The sequence below is a fragment of the Vulpes vulpes genome, chromosome 16 (genome assembly GCF_048418805.1).
Source record: "Vulpes vulpes isolate BD-2025 chromosome 16, VulVul3, whole genome shotgun sequence".
Lineage (NCBI taxonomy): Eukaryota > Metazoa > Chordata > Mammalia > Carnivora > Canidae > Vulpes > Vulpes vulpes.
The window spans coordinates 63,713,875-63,740,878 of record NC_132795.1 but is presented as its reverse complement, the minus strand read 5'-3'; the positions used below and the strand labels follow the sequence as shown (position 1 = coordinate 63,740,878).

The 27,004-nt window shown below is 41.4% G+C and overlaps 1 protein-coding gene across 13 annotated transcripts in view; it reads left to right on the top strand.

Moving 5' to 3' along the window:
* LIMS1 (LIM zinc finger domain containing 1) overlaps positions 1–27,004 on the top strand; it is a 148,236-nt gene that overhangs the window by 96,051 nt on the left and 25,181 nt on the right. For 11 of the 13 annotated variants that reach the window (XM_072742587.1, XM_072742580.1, XM_072742585.1 and 8 more), the window contains one exon: positions 26,262–26,421. In XM_072742587.1, coding sequence (XP_072598688.1) covers positions 26,262–26,421 — 160 coding nt within the window. Of the gene's footprint in view, positions 1–21,340; positions 21,620–26,261; positions 26,422–27,004 lie in introns of those variants that run through there. The other 2 variants (XM_072742577.1, XM_026010895.2) reach the window with 2 other exon arrangements.

The following is a 27,004-nucleotide window of genomic DNA, read 5'->3' as shown; positions in this document are numbered from 1 at the left end:
CTAGGTTGTATGTTTCCCACATTAGTATGTAAAATATATTTGTCTAGGCATTCTTGGTTCAGTCTACATTTATTAAGGTCCTACTATGTGCCACGGAAATGGGGATATGAAATTGACTAAAACATTCATTATTTGCTGGTATGGAACCTTGTGTATGGTAGGAAAAACAGAATTACGGAGAGAAATAAAAAATATTCTATATCTAGAGGAATAGCTGTGATGCTATAGGATCAGCGTGCATTAGTTATCTATTACTGAATAACAAATTACCCCCAAATTTAGGGGCAACCAGAGGTGGCACACTTCTTTGTAAAGGGCCAGATAATAAATGTTATGGGTTGTGCACACCACACGTTCCGTGTCCCAGCTACTCAATTCTGCTGTTGTAGTGTGAACACAGCTGTAGAAAATACATAAGTGAATGAGTATAGCTGTGTGTGTGCCAATAAAATTATATTTCTGGAAGCAGTGAGCCACATTTCGCCTGTGGGTACTGATTTACTAACTGCAGCCTTAAAATGATGAGCTTTTGTTATCCCACAGTTTCTGTGAGTGAGGAATCCATGTACATCTTAATTCAGTGGCTTTGGCTCAGGGTCTTTTATGATACTGCCCTTGAGCTTTTGGTCAGGGCTGTAGTCTTTTCAAGGCTCAATGGGAGAGTGATCCAGGAGAGGGAGAGAGTTCAAGATGGCAGCCACAGTCTTTTTTATAACCAAATCTCAGAACCGACTTACTGCTTTTACTGTAATACCTTCATGAGAAGCAAATCAGTAAGTCCAGCCTACCTTGCAAATGAGGGCATTCCACAAAGCTGTGAAAATTGTTAAAGAAAAACAATATCCAGTGACATCTGTTAAACAACAATAAGGCAGACTATTCAGGATCAAGATAAGTGTAGGGACCACTGCAGTGGGGCTTTCCATAGGCAGAGTGAGATGGGGCTCAACTTCAAATACAGCGAGGAAAAGTAGGATTCGTAGCCCAGGAATAGAGTAGGGGTCAGTGGATAGAGAATTACTGAGAAGAAACATCACAGGTGTGGGGGGATTCTGGCGAAACTGACCTGACATTCTCGCTGAAAGCTGTGGGGAGGTGGAGAGGATAGGGAACCTGAATAGTTGGAGAGGCTGAGCAGATAGCAAGGGTGGGAGGTTAGTTACTCTGACCTAGCGGGGCTTTTGGTAAAACTGGAGTAAGCTCAGAAGTCAGGGTCCAGTAAGAAAGAGCTTATAAGAGCCTGACTGGAGTTCATCAAGGAGAGAATCTTTGTTGGTTCCAGGAAGTGGGGTCTCCAGGGCCATCCTCGGGGCTGGCTGCCAGGAACGGGTGGGCTGTGCCCCTTGACTGAGCTTGGGGAACCTGAAAGGAATTAAGTTAGGGCATCAGGACCAACCATGTACATCGCATAGAGAATAAGAGCACCAAGTCAGTCAGGTGGTTAAGTGTTGACATGTTGTCAAATCAGCCCTTGTTTCCCTTCATTCACAATCCATTTTTCCATCTCTCTAGACCGTATCATCAGTGCCCTTGACTCTGTGATGAAGAGAATGCCATGCCCGCCTCCCCTGTGTACGTCCATCCTGCTGTAGCTTCCCTGACTTTACTTTCCGCCTACTACTTTATTTTTTTTTAAAGATTTATTTATTTATTCATGATAGAGAGAGAGAGAGGCAGAGACACAGGAGAAGGGAGAATCAGGCTCCATGCCGGGAGCCCGAGGTGGGACTCGATCCTGGGTCTCCAGGCCAGTGCCCTGAGCCAAAGGCAGGCACCAAACCGCTGAGCCACTCAGGGATCCCCTCCGCCTACTACTTTATTGTGGGGCTTCAGTAAATGTTTGTTGAATGAAATCAAAGGAAAGAAAGTAGCTTGTAAAGCTTGTACGATCCTAGCACTATTAGGCATTTTCACATGTTCTCTTGTTTAATCCTGCCTTTGCCCAAGTAGCAAAAGGTGTCACTGGGACAGACCAGAATTCTCCAACCCCAAGTCCAGTGCTTCTCATCACCGTTCCCCTGCCCAGTGCCACGTGCTTCTCTGTCCTGTTGGACACAGTGTAGCTGATATCACTGTCAGCTGTACATGCATCTCAGCTCCTTTGCTGAATTAAGATGTCTGAAGGCAAAGCTGTGCATTGATCATTTGTGAGGCATTTGCACTCCCCCCTGTTTTTTTTTTCCCTCTACAGTGGTTTCTACATAATACTCTATAAAAGTTCATTGAGTTGCAGGAAGAAATGAAAATTATGGTAGCTTGTTGTCAATGTTGTGGTTCCTTGTATTCCCTGATGATAGGTTGGGCCAGCTGGCCCTCATGGTCACACATCACAGATCCAGAGCCAGGCCCTTAGGTTAATTTTTCTCTCTTTGACTGCAGCCTTTATCTGGTCATTCCTCTCATGCATCCATGAGTGGTGAGTCTGTTCACTGTACTTTAGTTCATTAGTATATAACACTGTATACTGTTCATTAGTATTCGTCATAGGAGGGGGGCCCACCTCCCAGTCCCAAGGCTCTCACATAAATTACGTGACTTTCCCTTTACTTACCTTTGAAGTTATAAACATTTCTTTTTTTCTTTTTTAAGATTTTATTCATTAGAGACACAGAGAGAGAGAGAGGCAGAGACACAGGCAAAGGGAGAAGAAGCAGGCTCTATGCAGGGAAACTGACATGGGACTTGATCCCTGGTCTCCAGGATCCCACCCTGGGCTGAAGGCGGCGCTAAACTGCTGAACCACCCGGGCTGCCCACCTTTGAAATTATAAGAGTAATACTTCCTTCTTAAAGATTTCTCCTTTGTTCATGTCCCCAGTGCTGCCTTTTCTTAGTTTTCCTACTCGTTCCTGCTTCGCAATTTCTCATTTGTTGTTGCTGCTGGTATTTCCAAAGCTCTGCACTATTCATGGCATCAGATACCTTCTGTGAACGGGTGACTGTCAGATCCAGGCTGGAGTAATGTCTAACTCATTTAGTGACTAGCACAATTTAGACTAGTAGATGTTCAGTTAATATTTGTGAATAAATAAATGAATGAAATGAACTGTGGAAGCACTGGTTTAGATCATTTATTGAAGAAGTAGTGAAATCAGAATGAGTATTTGGGTTTTTCTTTCCAAACTAAATTTAAAGTCATTAGAAGACATAGGCGGGGCTTTTAAAAACATGACTGTTTTAGAAGGTTTTTTAATGCTTCTTTGATTACATGTGCATAAGGCAATATTGATAGGCTTTTAAAATTTTTTGCTATTGAAGTATAATTGACGGGATCCCTGGGTGGCGCAGCGGTTTAGCGCCTGCCTTTGGCCCAGGGCACGATCCTGGAGACCTGGGATCAAATCCCACGTCGGGCTCCCAGTGCATGGAGCCTGCTTCTCCCTCTGCCTATGTCTCTGCCTCTCTCTCTCTCTCTGTGACTATCATAAATAAATAAAAAATTTAAAAAAAACTTTTTGAAGTATAATTGACAGAATATATTCTGAGTTTCAGGTGTACAACATAGTGATTCAACAATCATATACATAACTAAATGCTCACCATGTAAATGTAGTTACCGTCTGTTACAATACAATATGATTATAATATTATTGATTATATCCCCTATTCTATACTTTTCATCCCTGTGGTTTATTTTACCACTGAAAGTTTGTACCTCTTAATCGTCTTCAGCCTTTTTTGCCCATCCCCTCTTCCCCTCTAGCAACCATCATTTTGTTCTCAGTATTTATGTAGTCTATTTCTGTTTTTTATGTTATTTGTTTTTTAGATTCCACATATAAGTGAAATTATATGGTATTTGTCTTTTTGTCTGACTTCACTTAGCATAATACCCTAAAAGTCCATCCATGTTGTCACAAATAGCAAGATAAAGATATCCATTCATATGTTGTTTAAACTAGTGTTTTTGTTTTCTTTGACTAGATACTGAGAAGTGGAATTAGTGGGTCATATGGTACTTCTATTTTTAATTTTTTGAGGAACCTCCATACTATTACCTAAAATGACTGTGCCAGTTTACATTCCCACTAACAGTGCACAAGTGCCTTTCTCCACACCCTCACCAACAAATTGTTATTTCTTGTTGTTTTGATAACAGCCATTCTGATTGGTGTAAAGTGATATCACATTGTGGTTTTGATTTGCAGTTTCCCTGATTAATGAGGTTGAGCATCTTTTCATGTGTTTGTTGGCCACCTGTTTGTCTTCTTTGGAAAAATGTCTATTCGATACTGATAGGTTTTGTGGCCACCATAATCAACTCTGCAAGTCAGCAGAAACTTACTACTGTCACCTTTCGACATCTTTATATTGCCATCTGCTATTAAAAGCTACTTAAGGCATCATTGAATGCTACTGAGATGAAATAGTATATTTTATTGTCAGAATTCTGATTCCTTAGGGGTATAATGGGAATGACAATATTATAGGGAAGAAATATGAGTATGCATGGGAATAGAAAGAAGCCACAGCTTACGTGTGGGCTACTTATTTGTAATGTTTCAGCTATGTTTGAGGGGGAAAAAGAAGGATTTACAGGGTGGTTTCTAGGCAAATGCTTCTCTATGAATGAGCCTAGGATGGTCTTCTGAGCTTTATATAGAGAAATAGCAACTGAGATTGATCAACTCAATTACCAGTTAAAACTGGTATATACCAGGGGATCCCCGGGTGGCCCAGCGGTTTGGTGCCTGCCTTTGGCCCAGGGTGTGATCCTGGAGTCCCGGGATCGAGTCCCACATCGGGCTTCCTGCATGGAGCCTGCTTCTCTCTCTGTCTCTCTCATGAATAAATAAATAAAATCTTAAAAAAAACTGGTATATACCAGTGAATTAGTTTTCACTCATAATAGAAGTGGTAAAATATCAGACCATTTCAGAAAACCAGTCCATGTATTTATAGCTTCCAGTTTTCATAGGAACAGAGCAAAAACAAAACCCCAAAAAACCCAAACCAAACAAAATAAGACAAACAAAAAAACAAGTATCTGAAAATCTCAGAAAAAGAATAGAAGGTCCAATCAGAAGCTTTTAAAAAAAATCATATTTTCCAGACAGGATTTCCCTGGGCACTCTGGTGTATAGAACAAAAGCAGTGATGCTCTGTGGAAGTGATGAGAAGGAAAGGGGTGGGATGGCTAGACCGGATTCTTTTCCTGAACCTTCCCCCAGCCCTGTGGCAGCTGCTGAAAGCTAGTGGAGGACAGCCTGCTTATACTTCTAACAGTCGGTAATTTTGAAATAGTGGAAATCAAGCATCTCTCTACTGAGCCTCCTTCAAAATTTACTGTGCTACATTATATCCCTGTAGGAAATAAGAGTTTAAATATGTATTATGGTTATATGCTGAAGAATTTATGGATCAAATGATATGATGTATGGAATTTACTTCAAAATACTTTATAGTTGAAGAATAGATAAAACAAAAATTGATCATGGTTTCTAACTTTTTGCGTTGACTTGGGTTTGATGGGATTCATCTTACTATTCCCACTAGTTTAAATTTTTTTTTAATTTTTTTTTATTTATGATAGTCACAGAGAGAGAGAGAGAGAGAGAGAGAGAGAGGCAGAGAGAGAAGCAGGCTCCATACACCGGGAGCCCGATGTGGGATTCGATCCCGGTCTCCAGGATCGCGCCCTGGGCCAAAGGCAGGCGCCAAACTGCTGCGCCACCCAGGGATCCCCCCACTAGTTTAATATGTATTTGAAATCTTCAATATATGGGACGCCTGTGTGGCTCAGTGGTTGAGCATCTGCCTTCAGCTCAGGTTGTGATCCTGGGGTTCAGGGATTGAGTCCTGCATCAGGCTCCACACAGGGAGCCTGCTTCTCCCTCTGCCTGTGTCTCTGCCTTTCTCTCTCTGTCTCTCATGAATGAGTAAATAACATCTTTTTTAAAAAAAACAAGTTTTCAATAATTATAATTGTTTGATTTATATTATGGTAAGTGACATAATTTTAACCTTTCCCTCCTCATATGTAACTATCACATTAAAATTCATCCCTTACTGGGCTTATCAGTGGTTGTGCCTTGTCTAATATCCGTAACAACAGCCTGTCAGCTACTTGCCTGTCAGTGACATATAAACCCAACCAGGATTTCTGCATTTGTGGCTCCGACTTGTGATTTGGAGGTTGATGGGAGGAGGAGGATGGAAAGAGATCTGAGCCACTTATCTTAACTAGGATGTCTACCTATGGTCATTATTAAGCCTTTTACAATTTGTATTGAAAGGTTAGACTTAACATCTCATTTACTGCTCTTACCTTCATGGTAGAGAATGAAACAAATAAGTTTATTTTGAAAATAACAGTTTGGCTAATGAAATGTGAGCCATCTAAGAAAGCTTTCCGAGTCCGGGTTAGTAGAGACTAGGTCCAATATCTGGTATCACCACTTAGTAATTAACTTTAAGAGCTTGAGTTTCTCCACTTGCCAACTGAATAATTAACAGATTTAGAGATACTCAAAGAAGATTTATTGTATTTCATTTTGAATATTAAATAACTAGACACTTTTCATTTTTACTATTTGGGAAGACACATGTTTGCAAAGCAGAATGTTTGTTTCTCTTTCTTTGCAGAGAGAAACGTTCTACTTTGCTTCCTGAGTATCTGTTAGTAATTTGTTGGAATTCAGCCACCTTCTCTCCCTTGAAAGACACCTTGTTAAAAGTTAAGTGCTGGAGCCACTTAACATGTGCAAGATTCTCAGGGCACCTGGGTGGCTCAGTCAGTTGAGCATCTGACTCTTGATTTCACCACAGTTCATGATCTCAGTGCTGTGGGATTGAACCCTGCCTGGGGCTCCACAGTCAGGGAGGAATCAGCTTGAGATTCTCCCCCTCTCTCTGCCCCTCCTCTTTCTTTCTCATGCAAATAAATAAATAAATATTAAAAAAAAAAGAGCAAGATTTTCAAAAAGTATGATGAAATCAAGAAATACCCAAGGGAGTGGCACAGCGGTTTGGCGCCTGCCTTTGGCCCAGGGCGCGATCCTGGAGACCGGGGATCGAATCCCATGTCGGGCTCCCGGTGCATGGAGCCTGCTTCTCCCTCCGCCTGTGTCTCTGCCTCTCTCTCTCTCTGTGACTATCATAAATAAATAAAAATTAAAAAAAAAAAAAAAAAAGAAATACCCAAGGGAGCATGTACTCAGAATTTTCATGGTTTAGGACAGTTTGTTTCTTGCCAGGCAGTGCCAAACTTTATAGCACAAATGATGTTTAGGGTCAAATGAATGGTAAATGAGCTGCAGAAAAGCCTCCAGCTTCTTTCTCTGCCTCTTCAGTCTTGAAAATGTAAGAGGGAGGGGCTTCTGGGTGGCTCAGCGGTTGAGGTTGAGCATCTGCCTTTGGCTCAGGTCCTGGGATTGAGTCCTGCATTCAGCTCTCCACAGGGAGCCTGCTTCTCCCTCTGCCTGTGTCTCTGCCTTTCTCTGTGTCTCCCATGAATAAATAAATAAAATCTTTAAAAAAAAATGTAAGAGGAAATGCAAAAGTTACTAAAGAACCAAAATATGAATCATGGCCTGAGTGTCTGAAACTGTTTCTACAGAGCTAAACGTGATCGCTGGGGTTATGGCCTCTGGGGTCTGTAATAATGACTCAGACTGTCAACCTTTACATGGTAACATTAAGTAAAAGGGAAGGTAAATGTTCATCTGTGTTTATATAAGCAGTGTACCTAGAGGCAATCTGTACCTGCATCCTAAGCCTACAAATCGATTTCTGGATGAGAAAACACTGACATTACTTTTTTGAGCCATTATAATATTGAGCACTGATTATATTTATGCTCAGGGTAATAAACTGTACCACGTGATTTCCTTCCGTATCCCTTCCCCCTCTGTCCCTAAAAGTATTCGTGCATCCCGTATGACTTAAATGTTTATCATGATAGCCGTATAAAATTTGGGTTTGCCCTTTTAAAATATTAGTGGTTCTGTCTTTTCACTTTTGGCAGCATCTTAACTCATAGCAATTGATTTGGTGTTTGTTTTTCATTTATCCTTTAACACAGAATTATTTCCCGTATTTTAGATAAAACTGTTTCTTGAAATAAACATGTCATTTGTCTCTACTAGTCTGGAATGTTACTATCTGTGGAAACATAGAAATTACTGCCACTTTTAATAGAGGCAGATCATTGACTTTTGATGCAACCATCACAGATACGATCATTCAAGGGCTAGACAGCTCTTTTGTTGTTGTTGTTTATTTGTTTTGTTTTGTTTTTTTGTTGTTGTTTTAGACAGCTCTTTTACTTATATTTAGGCCATACTGAATTACTTTATGTGAACCATTCTCAGCATGTCGTCATATGATTTGCTTTCCTATATTCCAGGCTGTTTGAGAACTCAATTATTTTGCTCTATTTTCCCAGCTTAGAATTTGACCTGGTACCAAGTTAGTTTTGATGATATTTTGCTTCCTTATTTATGCCGTGAAAAGGGATTGTTCAGTTTTACATGTTGCAATGTTTTGTTTTGTTTTGTTTTTTTCTCATTAAACTTTTGTTTTAATGGGTCTCAAAATTCTGTGACAGATTTTTGGTCGTTTCCATTAAAAAGTACTGATTTTAAAAACTAATAACTTAAAACTACCACACGTGCACCAAAAAAAAAAAAAAAAAAAAGGTCTACAAAACATTCTCCTTTCCTTCTGAAGGTTTTACGATGCATTGTTATCATTAACCAGTCTTTTACTATTAAACTTAAATGGCCAATTGACACAAACAGTTCTGAGACTGTTCTTCCACCACTGATTAAGACTGGGGTGGCAGGTATTGGGGATTATATTCATTTAACCTCCTGAGCTTTCTGGGCAGACTTGGTGACTTGGCCAGCTCCAGCTGCCTTCTTGTCCACTGCTTTGATGACACCCACAGCAACGGTCTCTCTCATGTTACGAACAGCAAAACGGCCCAGAGGAGGATAGTCAGAGAAACTCTCAACACACATAGGTTTGCCAGGAACCATATCAACAATGGCAGCATCCCCAGATTTCAAGAACTTGGGACACCTTCCAGCTTTTTTCCAGAACGACGATCTATCTTCTTCAGCTCAGCAAATTTGCAAGCAATGTGAGCTGTGTGACAATCCAGCACAGGTGCATATCCAGCACTGATTTGGCCTGGATGGTTCAGGATAATCACCTGAGCCGTGAGGCCAGCTGCTTCCATTGGTGGTCATTTTTGCTGTCACCAGCCATGTTGCCACGATGAACATTTTTGACAGATACGTTCTTGGCATTGAAGCCCACATTGTCCCCAGGAAGAGCCTCACTCAAAGCTTCATGGTGCATTTCAACAGACTTTACTTCAGTTGTAGCATTGACTGGAGCAAGGTGACCACCATGCCAGGCTTAAGAACACCAGTCTCCACTCAACCCACTGGGACAGTACCAATACCACCAATTTTGTAGACATCCTGGAGAGGCAGACGCAAGGGCTTATCAGTTGGACCAGTTGGTGGCAGAATGCAATCCAGAGCTTCAGGCAGTGTGGCTCCACTGGCATTCCCATCTTTACAGGTGACTTTCCATCCCTTGAACCAAGGCATGTTAGCACTTGGCTCCAGCATGTCACCATTCCAACCAGAAATTAGCACAAATGCTGCTGTGTTGGGGTTGTAGCCAATTTTCTTAATGTAGGTGCTGACTTCCTTAATGATTTCCTTGTATCTCTTCTGGCTGTAGGTGGTTCAGTGGAATCCATTTTGTTAACACCAACAATTACTTGTTTTACACCCAGTGTGTAAGCCAGAAGGGCATGCTCACGGGTCTGCCCATTCTTGGAGATACCTGCTTCAAATTCACCAACACCAGCAGCAACAATCAGGACAGCACAGTCAGCCTGAGATGTGCCTGTAATCATGTTTTTGATAAAGTCTCTGTGTCCTGGGGCATCAATGATGGTCACATAATACTTGCTGGTCTCAAATTTCCACAGGGAGATATCAATGGTGATATCATGTTCACGTTCAGCTTTCAGTTCATCCAAGACCCAGGCATACTTGAAGGAGCCTTTTCCCACCTCAGTAGCCTCCTCAAATTTTTCGATAGTTCTTTTGTTGATCCCACCACATTTGTAGATCAGATGGCTAGTAGCGGTAGACTAGCTTGAATCCACGTGTCCAATGACGATGATGTTGACGTGAGTCTTTTCCTTTCCCATTTTGGTTTAGGTTTAGCGGTGGTTTTCACGACACCTGTGTTCTGGTGGCAAACCGTTGCGAAAAAGCACTTGTTGCTATGTTTTATTAAGGTTTGGATAGGCACAGTCTTCCAAGTACACGTTTGCTGTCCTAAACTGAAACCTTTGGAATCAGTTCTGTTTGTAAAAGGATTAGAGCAGGGGTCTCCATGCCCTACCACCAGGAAGGTTTAAGTTTCACTTAATATCATTAAGTAATTAAATATTAAAAGACAAAACACACACATGTGTGCACATGCACATGTGTAAACCTCAGTTATATTAAAGTAACTGAAATAGTGTCTGCGAGCTCCATGGTATTGTTTCTCTCCCCAAGCCTTTTTCTTGATTTCTCTCTTGTACATTGTTCTTCAGAAATAGTATTTCTGGAAGGTTTATGGTTGAATGGAAACTAGATAATGTCTCTAGCCTCTTTGTGGCAGATAGAGGCCATGCTGGAGGAGGAGGAGGGAGCAGTGAGCAGTGTTCTCAAGGAGTCCTGCAAGAATGGGGGGTGGAGGGCAGGCTAACAAAGACAGCTCTTGTGAAGTTGGTCCATCACTAGCCTGTTTAGGGCTACAGACAGCTGCTACCAGGATGTCTGTAAAGGGAAGGGAAAGAAGGACCTCGGGGCTGGGCTGCTGCCGTGTTTCCTGCAGCACTCACAGTTCAGTGACTCCTGCCTGTTTCTTGTGACCACCATTCGGTTCAGCTTCTGTGTATATGGGGCCTGAAAGTGAGGCAGATGAGGAGACAGAAGAGATAGTAATAAGTAATAGTAATAGTAATAGTAATAATGTGTCATCTCTTAGCACATTCTATGACGGAAGTTGTTTAGAATATTATGTCACATTTTAGATTCTGCCTGAACCTTCAGAAACTGTGGAAGCCCAGAAACGTGGCATAGGCCTGGGGGCCTTGCAGGGCTGGCATTCAGGCCATCCAGGACCTGTGCGTTCTGGCTGTGGCCACAGGTGGGCTCCTTGACCACAAGGTGACATGGATTCCTTTACTGTGCTCTTTTGTTTCTTGAGGACCAAAACAGAGGTGTGTCCCCTTGTTTTTGTCTCTTTCCTGTGTTAATACCTAGTGTGAAAATACGGTAAGAACCCAAATTGGTCCCCAAACAAGTCCCTTGTACTAGAGAGTGCTTATGGGAAGGGATGCATGTTCTCTACTGGGCAGGTGAGGAGAGTAGAGAACTCTTGCCTCTTGCTTGCCCCGAGTTAAGTAGGGAGTCTATTTGTTGGCATGGAGAAACAAAGTGAAGTCAGATGGTTTGAACTCTCATCTAACTGGCCATTTTATTATGCTGGGTTTTTTTATGTTATAATCCACTCCTCCTGTCCCTTTCTAGTTTCATATGCAGACACGTTGTTTTAAGTGAGACAAATGCCTCATATTGGATAAAGGATCCTACAGGGTCTAAGAACAGTCAGTTAAGAGTCCTGACTTTGGCCGCGGATCAGCCGAGGTTCAGTCAGGATCCAATTAGAAAAACCACACGGTAATTTGAAGGAGCAAGGTTTAATAAAAACATAAAAAGAGTTAATTCCAACAGAGGTTTGCAGTGGTAAGGGATTGGCTAGTAAGAAATAAAAAGAATGCTAAGAGTACAGGAATAGTAGCTATAAGCAGAAGCTACCACTCTAGAGCTAAAGAGAGCTAGCGAGGAGGAGCCCTCCTCCCCACCCAAGACTCATTCATTGCTCATGGGAGTAGCAGAGAAGTTGCTATGATGCCGCACCAGTGAAACATGCTGGAAATCTGAATTTGTGGGAGACCCTCCATACAGGATGCCACAAGATGCTCCATTCCAGAAATGCTGAGAATGGGGGAGGTGGGCAGGGTGGTTGGAGAGGCCAGGTAGGGGGGGCTGTCAGAGTGCTGTGGGCTGCCACTCACTGCAGGAGACAGAGGTGTCCTGCTGCAGAACCACTAGGCACTTCCACCAGACAAGCTGCTTGCCAACTGGCTGCTTTTGGCTGCCATACCTACACAACCTGGATGCTGAAGAAGCTGTGTGTGCTGCTGGAGGCTGTAATGGAGAAGGCTCTGCTCCCAGGAGCTTGCCAAGGGAGCATGCAAGGACCAGCATGCAAAAACCTTTTCCTCCGGTTGGTCTCTCTAGCGCCCTCTGCTGAAAGGCCCCAGGACCGGAGGCAAGCGGCGGAAAAAGACCACTTTCCCATCATCAGCACACCAAAAATATTCCAATAATCTTCCATCAGGAAATGAGGGGTCTATTTATAGTCATAATGATCATACTCTTATATATTACTGCTGGAATCATGAATGTGTCTCTTTGAATAGAGCTAAAGGATCAGCTTCCTACCTAAACTGGTAAACCACTTTAAAAAACCCAGACTTCATTCTGCGCCAGAGAATGGTGAGCTCTATGGGGAGAGAGAAGAGCTGAGGACAGGATCCAGAAGAAGAAGAGGTATATGCAGAAGACACCTGGGAGAACTGAAGCTCTAGCTGTGTACCAGATAGACTTACAATGACACCACCAGATGCTCAGGCCTCCTGTGACCTTCTATCATCTCCACATCTTTTGATCACATTGATAGTAACTCTTATGGTATTTAAAACAATTCCTTGTCTCTCTGTATGCACTTCACAAAATTTGAAGTTAATGAAAGAAAAGAAGCCTTTTTAAAGGTTGCAAAAAAATATTTTTCAGTTCTTCTGCTTAATCCTGTCCAGTATTTTCAAGTATTGTTTAATGCAATAAAATATATGTAAAATATGTTCTATGTTAAAAAGAAAACAACTGAAAATGAAAGATATATAGATTTAAGTTTGAAAGGATTGTTTTCATTTGACTTGAGTACAGTGGGTTTTTTCTGTCCTTCCATACTGAAACTCTCATTTTCTTTTATCTTATTGATGAAAGCAGACCTTATGTTAAGCTTATTCACAAAATAAGAATTCCCATTGGCTTCTTCTCCCAACTTAGCTGAAGGTCAGTGTTCAGTGAGATATCCTTGGCTGAGTCAGAACTAAAATAAGAATGTCATTTAGAGCCAGAAAGTTTGGTGATGATGGCCACCCCAGCCATATAAGGAACCCGTGGATTCACTGAAGGATTTCCCTGGTAAGCCAGTCAACACTCTTAGCTAAAAATACTGTTCTATATTTGAAATACTAGGCTTTCCCAAATTCATCTATTTTGGTCAGGACACAAGGTGTCTTTTTAAAAAGATGTTTAGTGGTGAGAATATGTGTTAGTGGGTCACAGTATGAATAACAGGGAGAAATAATTTGGATAATGGAGGAACTGCTACAGACACATTTTCCAGTGAAGATGTTTGAAAAATCAGAGAAAAATTTCCCAGCCTGTGAAAGAGAATTTTAAGAATGTTTTTTCAGTTGACCAAACACTCCACTTATTTGAACAACATGAGCATCTAGTGATAGAAAGTTTGTTTAGAAAGCATATAGATTTCAGACTGCAGTGATGACAGTTAAGAAAGTTACCTTTACTGACAAAAGAACTATGCTGAATTACATACTAAAGCTACACTGAGGGACGCCTGCGTGGCTCAGTAGTTGAGTGTCTGCCTTTGGCTCAGGTCATGGTCCCAGAATCAAGTCCTACATCAGGCTCCCCAGAGGGAGCCTGCTTCTCCCCTCTGGCTATGTATCTACCTCTCTCTGTGTGTCTCTCATGAATAAATACATAAAATCTTTAAGAATCAATTTACACTGAGTTGTCTTGAATTTCTGGGGAGGGTGGCAGCTTATGAGCACCTCCCCAATTCTACTGTTTAGCAACTTTTCACAAAAGGGTCAGTTTGGGGCAGCCCTGGTGGCTCAGCAGTTTAGCACCATCTTCAGCCCAGGGCGTGATCCTGGAGTTCCGGGATTGAATCCTACGTCGGACTCCCTGCGTGGAGCCTGCTTCTCCCTCTGCCTGTGTCTCTGCCTCTCTCTCTCTCTCTCTCTCTCTCTCTCTCTCGTCTCTCATGAATAAATAAATGAAATCTTAAAAAAAAAAAAAAAAAAAAAAAAAAGGTCAGTTTAATTGCTTTAGAGGGTGCTTGATGTAAAGACTCCAGAAGTTTTCACACTAAAGGGCTCATGGTGTTCTTGAGAGAAGTGCCTTTGCAATACAGAACACAACTGAACAGGATACTCAGTGAGCCCTATAGATGCTAAACAGATTAGTATAGGCTGAAATGCTCAAAGGGGGCTTCTTAGAGAAGACCTTGAATAGAAATAGAGGACTGGGCAAGTTTCAGAGAGGCAGAGAGTTCAGGGGAAAAGGAGTCAGTAGTATTCATCCAAAGAACTTTATATCTTTTTATGTCCAGTACTAGGAATAAAGATAATTCTAAACAATCACCTTGCAACAATCCTGCCTTTGTTTACAATCATGTGTGCATATGTGTATTTTATAAGGAATAGAGATTAACATGTTGCATTGCTCATCACTAGATTGCAGGATTATGAGTGAGTCTTCACTACCTTTTATAAATGTTCTATAACGAGCTGTGTTGCTTTGGGGTTGCTGGGGGTAGAGAAATTCAACTTGCCAAACAACAGAGTGCAACCTAGTAATCCCATCCCAGAATGCTCATACTTCCATACCCATACAGCTTCTAGAAACTGAGGCTGCCCGTTGTTCATGTCCTTTGTTGGTTTTCTGTTATTATTGATTTTGCCTTGTTGCCACACATCCTGCTACTTTCCTGATCTAGTTTTGTGCCTTTCCTTCTATTGTGGATTTGCTTTGCAGGATGAGAATGTCACTGTTGCAGAGAAAGGGTGGCTAGTTGTGGGCAGGAAATCTACGCTCTTGTGCTTGTACCAGAGAGAGAAAGGTGCCACAAGTCTTGAACTCTGTTGATTTCTCTCTGCACATGGTTCAGAACATCTCTTAATAAAGTAGACTTGTTTGTTTCAGAGTGGAACAGGAGAACATCGTAAGCTTTATTTCAGTCTTGTTCCTGCACTTTTCCTAGGCTCCACGTCCTTTTTACACTGAAGTATGGGTATGGGTTTGTTTTGGAGTAATGTTGGAAAACTTCTAGAGATTGTCCAGATTGAGGTACTTCCCAAGAATTAGGCCACTAAGTAGGTTGTCAGTACTTTTTAAATTTGTTAAAATTGAGAAACTGAACTATATAATTTTCAATAATTTATGCCTGTTGTGGGCAGAGTATTTCTGAGCTGCGGAGCACTCTCAGGATCTGTCTTGTGTCACAGGACCTTCATGGCACTGGGCGAACATGTGGCAGCTCTCAGCCTGATGGCTCCTGACTGGGGATTCTTCTCCTGTAGGCATCAAGAATAAAACCAGGACAGTTTTAGACATCAGATAAAAAATTTTCACCTCACCAGCTTTCACTAGAAACATTATATTTTAATTGTTGATTTTAGGACTGAAGGTATGCCTGAAGTTTACTTCTTGAAAACCCATCAACCTGAGATTGAGTTGTGTTTCACTCATTTTCCTTATGAGGGATATGAACACGCTTCTTCCACTAGCACAAGGTTTGGGGTGCTATAAATCTGTCTCCAATATCAAAGAGTCTCTAACTTTTAGGTGAGTTTCATTTAAGAAGGTATTACAATCAGATACAAATAACCTTCTTGAGTCACTGCCTCTGGGTCACTGTTGGTCTGGTCTAAGTATTTGGGAAGAGTGGGAGGCCCTGGGGAAGGGGTTACTGGTAAATAGGGAGGTCCTTTAAGTCTGTTCTTTCCTCTTTGTTAGGCAGTGATGTTTTTCACTTATTCTCTTCAGTTATTTCTAATGTGCAGTAACAAAGCCAGAGAGGTTCTTACCTGCTTTGATTGTGATCCATAAGCAGTGCCTGTGCGGGGAGGTGACAAATGCGCCTGTCTTTGAAGTTAGTTTAAGATGTGCATCTTATTTCTTTCTCACTCTCTCGCCTGTGTTGTAATAATTTTTTTTTTTTTTTGCTTGTGCAATCCAGAATTAGGAAACGATCCTAACAGACAAGGCAAAATGGCATGTGAATTGCAACTCCATATCCTCTCTGGCCAACTAACTGACCTTTGTCTCTTTCCTCACTGTCGTTGAAAGAAAACACAGTGCATTTGTCCTAGTCCCTGGGAAATGAGAAAGAACTTTCCAGCTCCATTATCTTTACTTGCATGTCATGACTGTTGTGTTTTTAATAATAGGAAGAAAATAAGATTAAATTTTCCATTTGAGTAGAATAGAGAATCATAGTGAATTTTCATAGTGAATAATTCATTTTGCCTTATATTAATTTAACCTGGCTGTCTCAACAATTGAACAATTGAATACTCCAGTATTCATGGAAGACTTTGATTGAAATTGAAGAAGCTACATTCTAATAGTTGTTATTGCCAAGGGCTTGGCTTAGCCATCCATGTATGCCTGTCTGTGGAATGGCATTAAACATGTAATAGCACTGCCTTTTTTTCTGTATTAGAGTCCTGTGTTTTAGAAGCAATTGGTCAAAATGTTCAGCTTGGATTTTAAGAACCACATAGATGAACTATATAGTAGTGATGCACATAGTTCAGTTGTTGCTATTAGAGAGAATTTTAATTTTAAAATACCAGTTATTAAAAAGTTGATTATTACTTTTGGCCAACCATGCTCATGATTATATCCATGTTTTAATTATTTGAGCTCCTGCAAATAGCTACAATACTTTTGTGTGATATCTCTAAGTAGGTTATTTGTTTCTGGCTACAGGTACATCGGGTAGAATTTGTTTTGGCTGAAATCATAGAGTTAGCTAGACTGGTAGAATCTGAAGCCCAGCAGCATTCTTTACAGGACGCTGGAGCTGCCAGCCTAACAGCAGATATGCCTCCTGCCCTCCTTCAAGGACTATTTTGATGCCACTATAGTGAGAGTAGTATTTTCCATCAGAAATGTTCAGATAAGTATTCTTCTCATGGTTGCAACATAGTCTAAAAGGATTGTTTACATTTCTTAACAGTGACATTATTAAGTGTCAAAAGTGGTTTGAAAGTAGGAAAATGCCTGGATATAGAACTTAAGCCGTGGTGTTTCTTTGGCCCAAAATGACCCCCATGTCCTCCTGGGAAAATAACCACACGTTTCTTCTAGCTCTTTCCTGTGGTACCTGGATAAGAAGTGATTGACCAGCCGACTCCCCTATGCAGTCTTTGTGAATAGTGCCACCTGACCTTGCAGTGGCCACATGGTCCTTACTCAGGTATCCTTACTCAGGTACTAGGACACACAGAGAGCCCTCTGCACTCAGCACTTGGCACTAAAGCAGAGATCTGCATCTTTATATGCTTGAATGATGGGAAAACCATATATATCCATATATTGTTTCCCTGAGTACTCAGAAACAGGCTGTGACTTGTTTATTCATTCAGCAGGCACTTCTCAGGTACCCCTTAGCCCTGTTGCATTGTGAGCTCATTAAAAGTTCATGTGTTCAGATGTGATATAAAATAATGCAAATAAGCAAACAGTGGCATAATGAAAGCAGTTACTTTTTTTTTTCTTTTGTTTTTTTTTAAGTAGGCTCCACACCCAACCCAATGTGAAGCCCACTATGGGGCTGGAATTCATAGCGCTGAGATCAAGAGTTGGGCAATTAACTGACTGAGCCACCCAGGGGCCCCTAATATGAGCAGTTACTTTTTAAAGACACTATAGACCATAATGGAAAAGTTATTAAAGGACCGGGCAGCCTGTTGCCACTAGCTTCTGAATACAGAGCTCATTCACAATTGCAGGGGTTGTGAAGGCTTCCTGGTTGGCCTTGACCCTTACTGTGTGAGTTCCTTTGTTGTTCCAGCATAAGTAGCATGTGTAAAGTTCAGGGAATTTCTCTGCAGAAGTCAGTTGGCCAGGGTCCTTTGCTCCTGGGGAGGAGTTCTTAGGAAGGAGATTTAGGATAGATGATCGGGCTCTGTCCTGCCCCATCTTTTCTTTCTTTAGAGCCTCAATTTCCCCTCTCCCTCTCAGCTGCCATTAGGATATTCCTTGGTAATAAAAAGAAAGGAAAGGAGGAAAGAATGAGATCTGGCAAAACTGTAAACAAAGAGACAGCCACAAATCAGCCTTAACATCCATATAGTCACACTGATTGATTAAATAGTTTAAAAATATTAACATCGTATATGATACCTTCAATCAAAAACTCTTTTTTTAAAGATTTTATTTATTCTTGAGAGACAGAGGCAGAGAGAGAGAGAGAGAGAGAGAGAGGTGCGGAGACACAAGCAAGCTTTCATGCAGGGACCCCATGTGGGACTGGATCCCAGGTCTCCAGGATCACGCCCTGAGCTGAGGGTGGCACTAAACCAGTGAGCCACCCGGGCTGCCCCAAAACTGACTCTTATTGAGGTAACTTCTATTGAAGTCTGTTTGGACTTACTATGTGCCAAGCACACACTCAGTAACATGGTCCCAGCTGGAAGTAGAGGAAAGCAGAAACAATGGAGGGTCTCCTACCTGCTTCACCTTAACATAGCATTTCTTAAATAGCATAATCCCCTGGAAACTGTTTGAACTGAAAGGGAAGTCTCCAGGACCTCCTTCAGCATTCTGCCCTTTGCTTGGTATCTCCAAGTAGTGTCACATCAGTGTGGGCTGAGTATTTGGATCTAATGATGTTTCTGGCAGGTGAATGAACATGATTTGCAATCACTGTAACTGGTATGGATTAAAAACTATAAGAATAGGGGCACCTGGGAGGCTCAGTGGTTGAGCCTCTGCCTTCGGCTCCAGTTGTAATCCCGAGGTCCTGGGATTGAGTCACACAGCAGGCCCCTGGAGAGCCTGCTTCTCCCTCTGCCTGTCAGTGCCTCTGTATGTCTCTCATGAATAAATACATAAATCTTAAAAAAAAAAAACTGTAAGAATATCATAAGGAAAACAAATAGAGCCTGATAGCTTTTTTTCCTCAGGCATGAATGAATGTATTACGAACACATCATCCAACTCCTGCTGTGTGTCAACTGCTAGGATCAATAAAATGCATCAGTTACTGGAAACACCCATACAATTTTATTTAAAAAAATTTTATAGGGGAGCCTGGGTGGCTCCGTTGATTGAGTGTCTGACCCTTGTTTTCAGCTCAGGTGATGATCTCATGGGTCATGAGATAGGGCCCCAATCTGGGCTCCGTGCTCAGCAGGGTGTCTGCTTGAAGATTCTCTCCCCCAGCCCTTCCCTTCCCTCCATGTGCATGCTCATGCACCCTCTCTTCTCTTGCTCGCTCTCTCTAAAATAAATAAATCTTCAAAAAACCTTTTCATATAAAAAACTATTCTATATTATCCTATATTTTATCCAAATTTTTTTTAAATTTTTGCTTGTATGTATTTTGGTTTTGTGGTGTGTGTGTGTGTGTGTGTGTGTGTGTGTGTGGTTTTTTAAAATTAAAGTATATTAAAAAAATAAAATTAAATTATAGTTGATACTATTATATTAGTTTCAGGTGTACAACAGTGATTTGACAGCTTTATAACCTATGCCATGCTCACTACAAACGTGGCTACCATTTGTCACCATACAATGCTATTATAATACCATTGTCTATATTCCTTGTGCTGTGCCTTTATCCCTGTGACTTATTCATCCCCAAAATGGAAGCCTGTATCTCCCACTTCCCTTCACTCATTTTACCCATTCCCCCCACACATTACACCCCTCCCCCATCAGTTCTCTGTATTTATGGGTCTGTTTCTGCTTTTGTTTCTTTATTCATTGTTTTGTTTTGTTTTAGATTACACATGTAAATGAAATTATATAGTATTTGTCTTTTCCTGACTTAATTCACTTAGCATAATATCCTCTATGCCCATCCAGGTTGCTGTAAATGGCAAGATCTCATTCACCATTTCAACCATGAGGTCACTTCTTTCCTATTTAAAAATGATGATTTTCTTACTGCATTAGCCACAGGCTTGGGGCTTGGGGAGGATCCGTAGCCCACAGCCTTTTAATTTCTGACTTGTACTCTGAGATCTTTAGGGTTCAAAGAGGGAAGACTAGATCTCATTTTGTGCTTCTATTTCATTTGTACCTACTACTTAATCTTTTCTAGTTAACTTATTTTTTCTCCAGTGATTGTGTTTAACCATTTTCTCACATGGTAGTTGACAACATAGGATAGCTTCATCCAGGATGAAGATCCCTAGATGTAAATCTTGACTCTACCACGTACTTACTGGGTTATTCAGCCTCCTTGAATCTCGGTTCCTCACCTGTAAATAATACCTACCTTATAAGGGATGCAATAATGAGCATAATGCATAGCATTATTATTTATTAGTTGTTACTTGGAAGTCTCAGCTGCATTTTGTCTGTTTGTTTGCTGTTGATTTCATGGCTCTCATCTCTAGTGTTTCTTTCTTTAGTGGTCCTTGGTACCTTAATTTTGGTTGGGAGGGTACCTTGGTGCTCAGAGGACTGTTCCTGGAGAAATTTTTTGAGCCCTTGTATTGCCCGTGACCTACATCATCACCCTCCTCTTCTGCAGTACTGCTGCAAGATGACAGCAATGTGGACTGACTATAGCAGGAATGCCAGCAGCATCTTTAACCATAATAAAGACCAGGATTAGCTGAGGGTTTCTAACTAGATGCCCAGCTCTTTCCTATTTCCTCGTGTCCATTCATTGAACACATCATCCAGCTCTTGCTATGTGCCAACTGCTAGGATCAATAAGTCAAAAGTAGCTCCAAATTCTTAGGGACTCACAGATCCTTGGTGAAAGACAGCCATGGGCATAGCTGGCAAGCATGCCCTGGGCATTAAGATGTCCCCCAGTGTGTGCCAGCTGCTTAGCCTCAGTGGGGAGCTTGTTAGAAACAATATCTGAGGGTGTTTTACAAGAACCACAGTGTTCATGTGGATAATGCCTGGTGACAGATCCCCCAGGGCATGTGGATGTTTGTTTCTCTTGGACCCTGCCAACCAGTCCTCTATTTCTGAAGCAGTGTTTACAGACACAGTCTGCCGGGAAGGCTGCTCCAGCAAAGACTGTGTCACTGCTCTGGGGAATGTTTTCTAGAGCTTCCAGAAATGCCTCAAAACTCAGGACTGGCACAGCAAGTGACTGCTTTGCTGCTAGAGCTCTTAATATGAAGGGCCAGGAGCTACCCTGGCAAACGCAGGGCTGACGTGTGTGGGAACAGTGGGAGTGACCCTGGCAGGGAAGCAGGGGAGGCCTGGATATTGTTTCTCCGTCCCCTGCCCTGCTACTCCCTGCCCTGGGCTTGGAGCTCTCAGGCACCCTGGGATGGCGTTCCCGGGCAGGGTGCACCCTTGTGTTATCCCAGAGAATGAAGAAATCCCCCAGGCAGTCCTTAACAGTGTCCACCAGGCTAATGGCAATGAAGACGAGCGGGCTGTGTCCAAATTACAGCGCAGGCACAGTGACGTAAAGGTCTACAAGGAGTTTTGTGACTTTTATGCAAAATTGTAAGTGTCTCCTCTCCTGGAAGAGGAGCTCCTATCTTCCAGATCTAGTCTGCTTGGGCTTTGAGTTCAGTAGCCATTGATAGTTTTATTTCCTCGACTCTGAGCAGGGGCATTCCAGAGTGATGGAGGGGAGGGAGGCATATTCCAGCAGGCGGGGAGATACACCAGATGAGATGCAGAAGTAAAGGAAAATGCTGCCTTTAAAGTAATAGTAGTAATGTCTTTGTGTTCAGTAGGTTCCTCATAATAGTACATTTTCATTATGTAGTCCAAGGGGGAGGCTTAGAGTTGCTGCTGGCAGGGTTTATAATAGAAAGATTGTATGCTCTTAAACTTCCCACAGATGACAAGTTGGTTGAGGGAAACAGTAAAACTGAATTACAGACTGTTGATAAAGATACACATTTTTGTTAGGTTTAACAGCAATTTGAGGTAGGCAAACTGGATTTCTTAATATTGTCTTAAGGGGATTGAATCAATAAATAAGAATGTTGTGTATTTAGCAAGTATAGGTGTGTGTGTGTGTGTGTGTATGCCATTAACTCTAAAAGTCTAATTCATGTTATTAAATGAGTTTTAGCAAACAATTTTAAAAAGTGCAGAGTAGTAGACTCATGGAAGATTGTTGATCTTCCACAAAGTCATAAGCTTAGAATTAACTGCAAATCCTCAATTTGTCAATTATGAGTTAAGGGGAATTTAACTAACCTGATTCTCTATTTCCATTAATCTATTATGTGTGGTGTTATAACAGATGTCCTCTATTTTCACGACTTATAAAGAGTTCTGTTTAAATGTAATTGGGCAATTATAATTATACTGTAACCAAAATGCTCTGTGGACTCTTAAGATGCTTTTTGGATTTACACATTTTTTTCGTTTTGATGCCAGGAAATTTGTTTTACATATTTTGAACAGTGAGACACTTGAGAAAAAGCCCTGTGATACCAAGTTTTCTGTGTATGGTTCATCTGTAGAAGTGGATCGGGTAAATCAGTTATTACTGGCCAAATGTGAAGGTTCTGTACTAAAGGCTTCTACATATATATTTCCCAACATATATATTCTTTATCATCAATACTTCTTAGCAAAAATCCTTTTTTGAAAAATTAGCCAACTAATTATAACTAGCCAGATGACAGTTGTAACTATCATTCATGACTTCTAAAATGTAACTTTTATATATAAAAAACAGTTGTAAACAAATGCATAGGTCACTGTAGATTCATCATCAGTCATAACAGACTACGTTTCTGGTAGAGATGTTGGTAGCAGGGGAGGCTTGCACGTGGGGATGAAGGGGAACTCGACTCCTTTTGCCTCAGTTTCACTGTAAACTTAAAACTGCTCAAAAAATAGTCAATTGAAAGAAATACTTAGTGCCAGAGGGTCAAAGACAAGAAAGGAAAGTTAATGTAAATAGTTCAGTAGGTTAGTGAGATTATTAGGGGTTCTTTCCTGAAAGTTTCCTCTAATGTAGTTTCTTTTCTTATCCTGCTTGTTATTAAAAGGAATACTTCTTCAAAAATACCTATTATATTATCTCCAAAGCTAGTTTATTTTTCCTGTGTATGAGAAACTATCTACCTATTTTCTCACTATTTGAGTATTTGAATTTGAATATAAACAGTGTTTAGTACAATGAGTAGGAAACAGGTGACAAATGCTTTGATCTTAGGACTGCTTTCCACTCTTAAGGGCAGCCCAGGTGGCTCAGCGGTTTAGTGCCGCCTTTGGCACAAGGCGTGATCCTGGAGACCTGGAATCGAGTCCCGCATCGGGCTCCCTACGTGGAGCCTGGTTCTTCCTCTGCCTGTGTCTCTGCCTCTCTCTGTGTCTCTCATGAATGAATGAATGAATAAATAAATAATAAAAAGGTATTGAGGTCCCCAGAGAGCTTTTGCTTATCAATATTTACTGAAAATACAAACTAAGAACAAAATTAAATATGTATTCATTTGAGATACATAAACTCATTATGCATTTATTCATAAGTGTTAATTTTTATGAAAAATAACTCTTTCCAAAATGAAAAAAGCTTGGTGGGAAAAGTGGCATTGAATTACATATTTTCAAATCTTCATTAATGACAGTCTAAGACAGTTTCTCAGTTCTGTTTCTGCATTTATCTTAGTGTTATATGTTGCCTTAGATATATATACAAAGAAAATAGGCCTCCCACAGATGCAGGTGGAAAAAGGACCTTTTGAACCCCTAAATGGGTCACAGTGGCCCCTATACTTTGAGAACTACTTGATCTAGATAATGGAGCAGGATATTCCAGAATGTTCTTCTCTTCCTGCTTTTTGAGAGTTCTGTGAAAATTATAAGGATCTGGTGAATCTTTTGAGAGGGTTCAAAATTAATAATGATGCCTTTATATTTGGGTAGCATCTTCTGGCTTTCAAAGTTATATACTTTTTAAAAATTTTCTCCTCGAAACGATATTAGGGCAGGTGTTGGTTTACCATACTTCATCCAGGGACATCTGCAGATTTTGATTAGGAGAAAGGGGAAGTGCAGACCCTTCCAAGAGCTTTGCTAAAACTGCTACAATTCATCTGGCTTATGCCAAAGTCACATGAAGAAGGGAACGTGACGCATTTCTCTCCACAACCCACAGTAATTTTAAAATGACAAAGTAGAAAATTTATTTTAGTATGAGACTTAGGCCAGATTTGCCAAGCACTGAGGCTGCCTCTCTTCCTTTTTTTTTCTTTTCTTTTTTTTTTTTTTTTGTGATGTTTTAATTCTATATTTAAACCTCTGAAGTAAAGTTGAGGTGTGAGTTGATATGTGGTTATGAATGTGGTACTTCTACATGGGGCTCATCATGGAAAGGCTACAGAATAGCAGTACTATTCTTTGAAACATTTGGTGCAAGAAGGCAAAGGTGTCTTCCAGTGGGGTGGGATGGAGGTGAGACAAGGTATGTGTGATCCCTTCTGCTAAGGAAACGGGAAAACTGAGGGGACAAGGCAGTTAATCTGTCTGTAAGATGAAAACTCCTCACCTGCCTGATAGGGTGGCTGTGAAGATTCGAGAGAATGTTGGCCATAACTTTTTGAGGTGGATTGACTCAATATCTGTGTGGTACAGGCTGCACCAGGCAACTAGACACACAGGTAGAGCTTGTACTCTCATTGGGCATCTGAAAATAAACTTGCCAATTGTGAAGAACAGACTGGCCAACGATGACTCTGGTTAGGTGACCTTCCCCACTTCAAGGCCTTTTAGAATGAAGCAGTTCTTTATGTGAAACTGAGGGCTTGTTAGAACGAAATAATTATCTGAGTATATACTTTTCTTCTTCCAGACTCCACAAAGGTTAGTTAGGATGCGGGTCCATTTATCAAGTGCCTCTTGTATGTTTCAAGGTGCAGTGGATTGACAGCAAGGGAGAGAGACCAGGTCACTGGGGTCATCAGTGGTAATGTGACTGCCTGATGTGCAAAGTGTGATGGTGTCCCTATCACGTCTTCTTGAGTGTTCGAAATTGAGTGGAGACCCGGATTGAGTCCCACATCGGGCTCCCGGTGCATGGAGCCTGCTTCTCCCTCTGCCTGTGTCCCTGCCTCTCTCTCTCTCTGTGACTATCATAAATAAATAAAAATTAAAAAAAAAAAAAAGAGAGAGAGAGTCAGGAGTCTGCCTCCTGAGGAAATGAGCCTTCAAACTGTAATCCGGTTGTGATTTTATGAACAGGGACTCTGGATTCTGGTCCTATGTCTTCCCCTAACTACTGAGCTTCATCATGTCACAACATTGGGCTGGTCACTCCAATTCTCTGAACCTCCTGTGTCATGTCCATAAAAGGATCTTCACAGTGTATCCTGTGACTTTAAGAAACAACTTATAATGTTAGCTTTCAATGCTTGTTTTACCAATGAGATTACAGGATTAAGGCAGTCTGGTTTAAGAACTACTTGTGGGCAGCCCAGGTGGCTCAGTGGTTTAGCGCCGCCTTCAGCCCAGGGTGTGATCCTGGAGACTCGGGATCAAGTCTGCATGGTGCTCCGTGCATGGAGCCTGCTTCTCCCTCTGCCTGTGTCTCTGCCCCTCTCTCTCCCTGTGTTTTTCATGAATGAATGAATGAATGAATGAATGAATGAATGAATGAATGAATGAATCTATCTTTAAAAAAAAAAAAAAGAACTACTTGCAACAGTTGCTTTCAGCAGGATCTAACCAGAGAGATAACCTGTGTCAGGATTCGGTGTTCAATTGACATGCAGTTTAGATTCTGTTCTCAGAAGGGAGAGATAGTGGCCTTGAGATGGTGACCTGTGGATATTTTAATTAGGCTGCTTATTTAAGCTGTAACCTCAGGCTCCTTCCTGGAGGGCAAAGCTTGGCTTCTGTCTCTATCCCTAGTTCCTCACAGGAAGTAGGTACTCACAGTATATTTAGCAAGAAGAATGTCAGAAAGGCTAAAGAAAAAGAATCCAAGCAAGAGGCTCTTTAAACACCCACAAAGAGGTGGGAGCAGTTTGAGTTCTTAAGACACAAGAAATTGGGCTTTACGGCTGCAATATGATTTTTGTGATCAGATAGAATGTTCTCCTCAGTTCTTCATGTCATTTGGTCTTAAGTGTAAGAAAAAGTAGACAGTCTGTGACTCCCTGTCCTTTGTGTGTTACAGCAACATGGCCAATGCTCTGGCCAACGCCACCTGTGAGCGCTGCAAGGGGGGCTTTGCACCCGCCGAGAAGATAGTAAACAGTAACGGGGAGCTGTACCATGAGCAGTGCTTCGTGTGCGCTCAGTGCTTCCAGCAGTTTCCAGAGGGACTCTTCTATGAGGTGAGTCAGCCCAGACAGAAGCAGGGGGCACTATTTCCTCTGCCCTTCCGCTTGTTTTGAGGCATTCTTCTTTGCTTTAAATTTTGGTGTGAAAATTGTATTGAAGTATATGGTATTTGAGCGATGGCTCATGTGCAGAGTGCCCTGACAGACGCCCCCCCATGTATATTGTTCAGTCCGCCTCCCTCTTTCAGAACCCTAAGTACCTTGTGATTCCACCTGTCAGACCTGCACACGTTAGCTCAGCAGAGTCCTTTTATAAACATTAGCCACAGGTTTTTTGGCTTTTCCACTCAGGTCCCCACTTGTATGCCCCCTACACATGCCTTACTAATGCCTGCCTCTATGTCTTTCCCCAACTCAGAGCACCATGAAATATCTTCTCTAAAGCAGGGCATCCATTACCTACCTACCTTTCATGCAACGAGTAGAAGCTTCCATGCATTTATTTGCTAAGGAGGATTTTGTTTGGTTATTTTGGAGGGATAGTCTGTCCATATTAAGCTATACTATGTATCTTCTTTTCCAAAATCTTTTCCTTTTTTTTAAGATTTTATTTTTTTAAGTAATCTCCATACCCAAT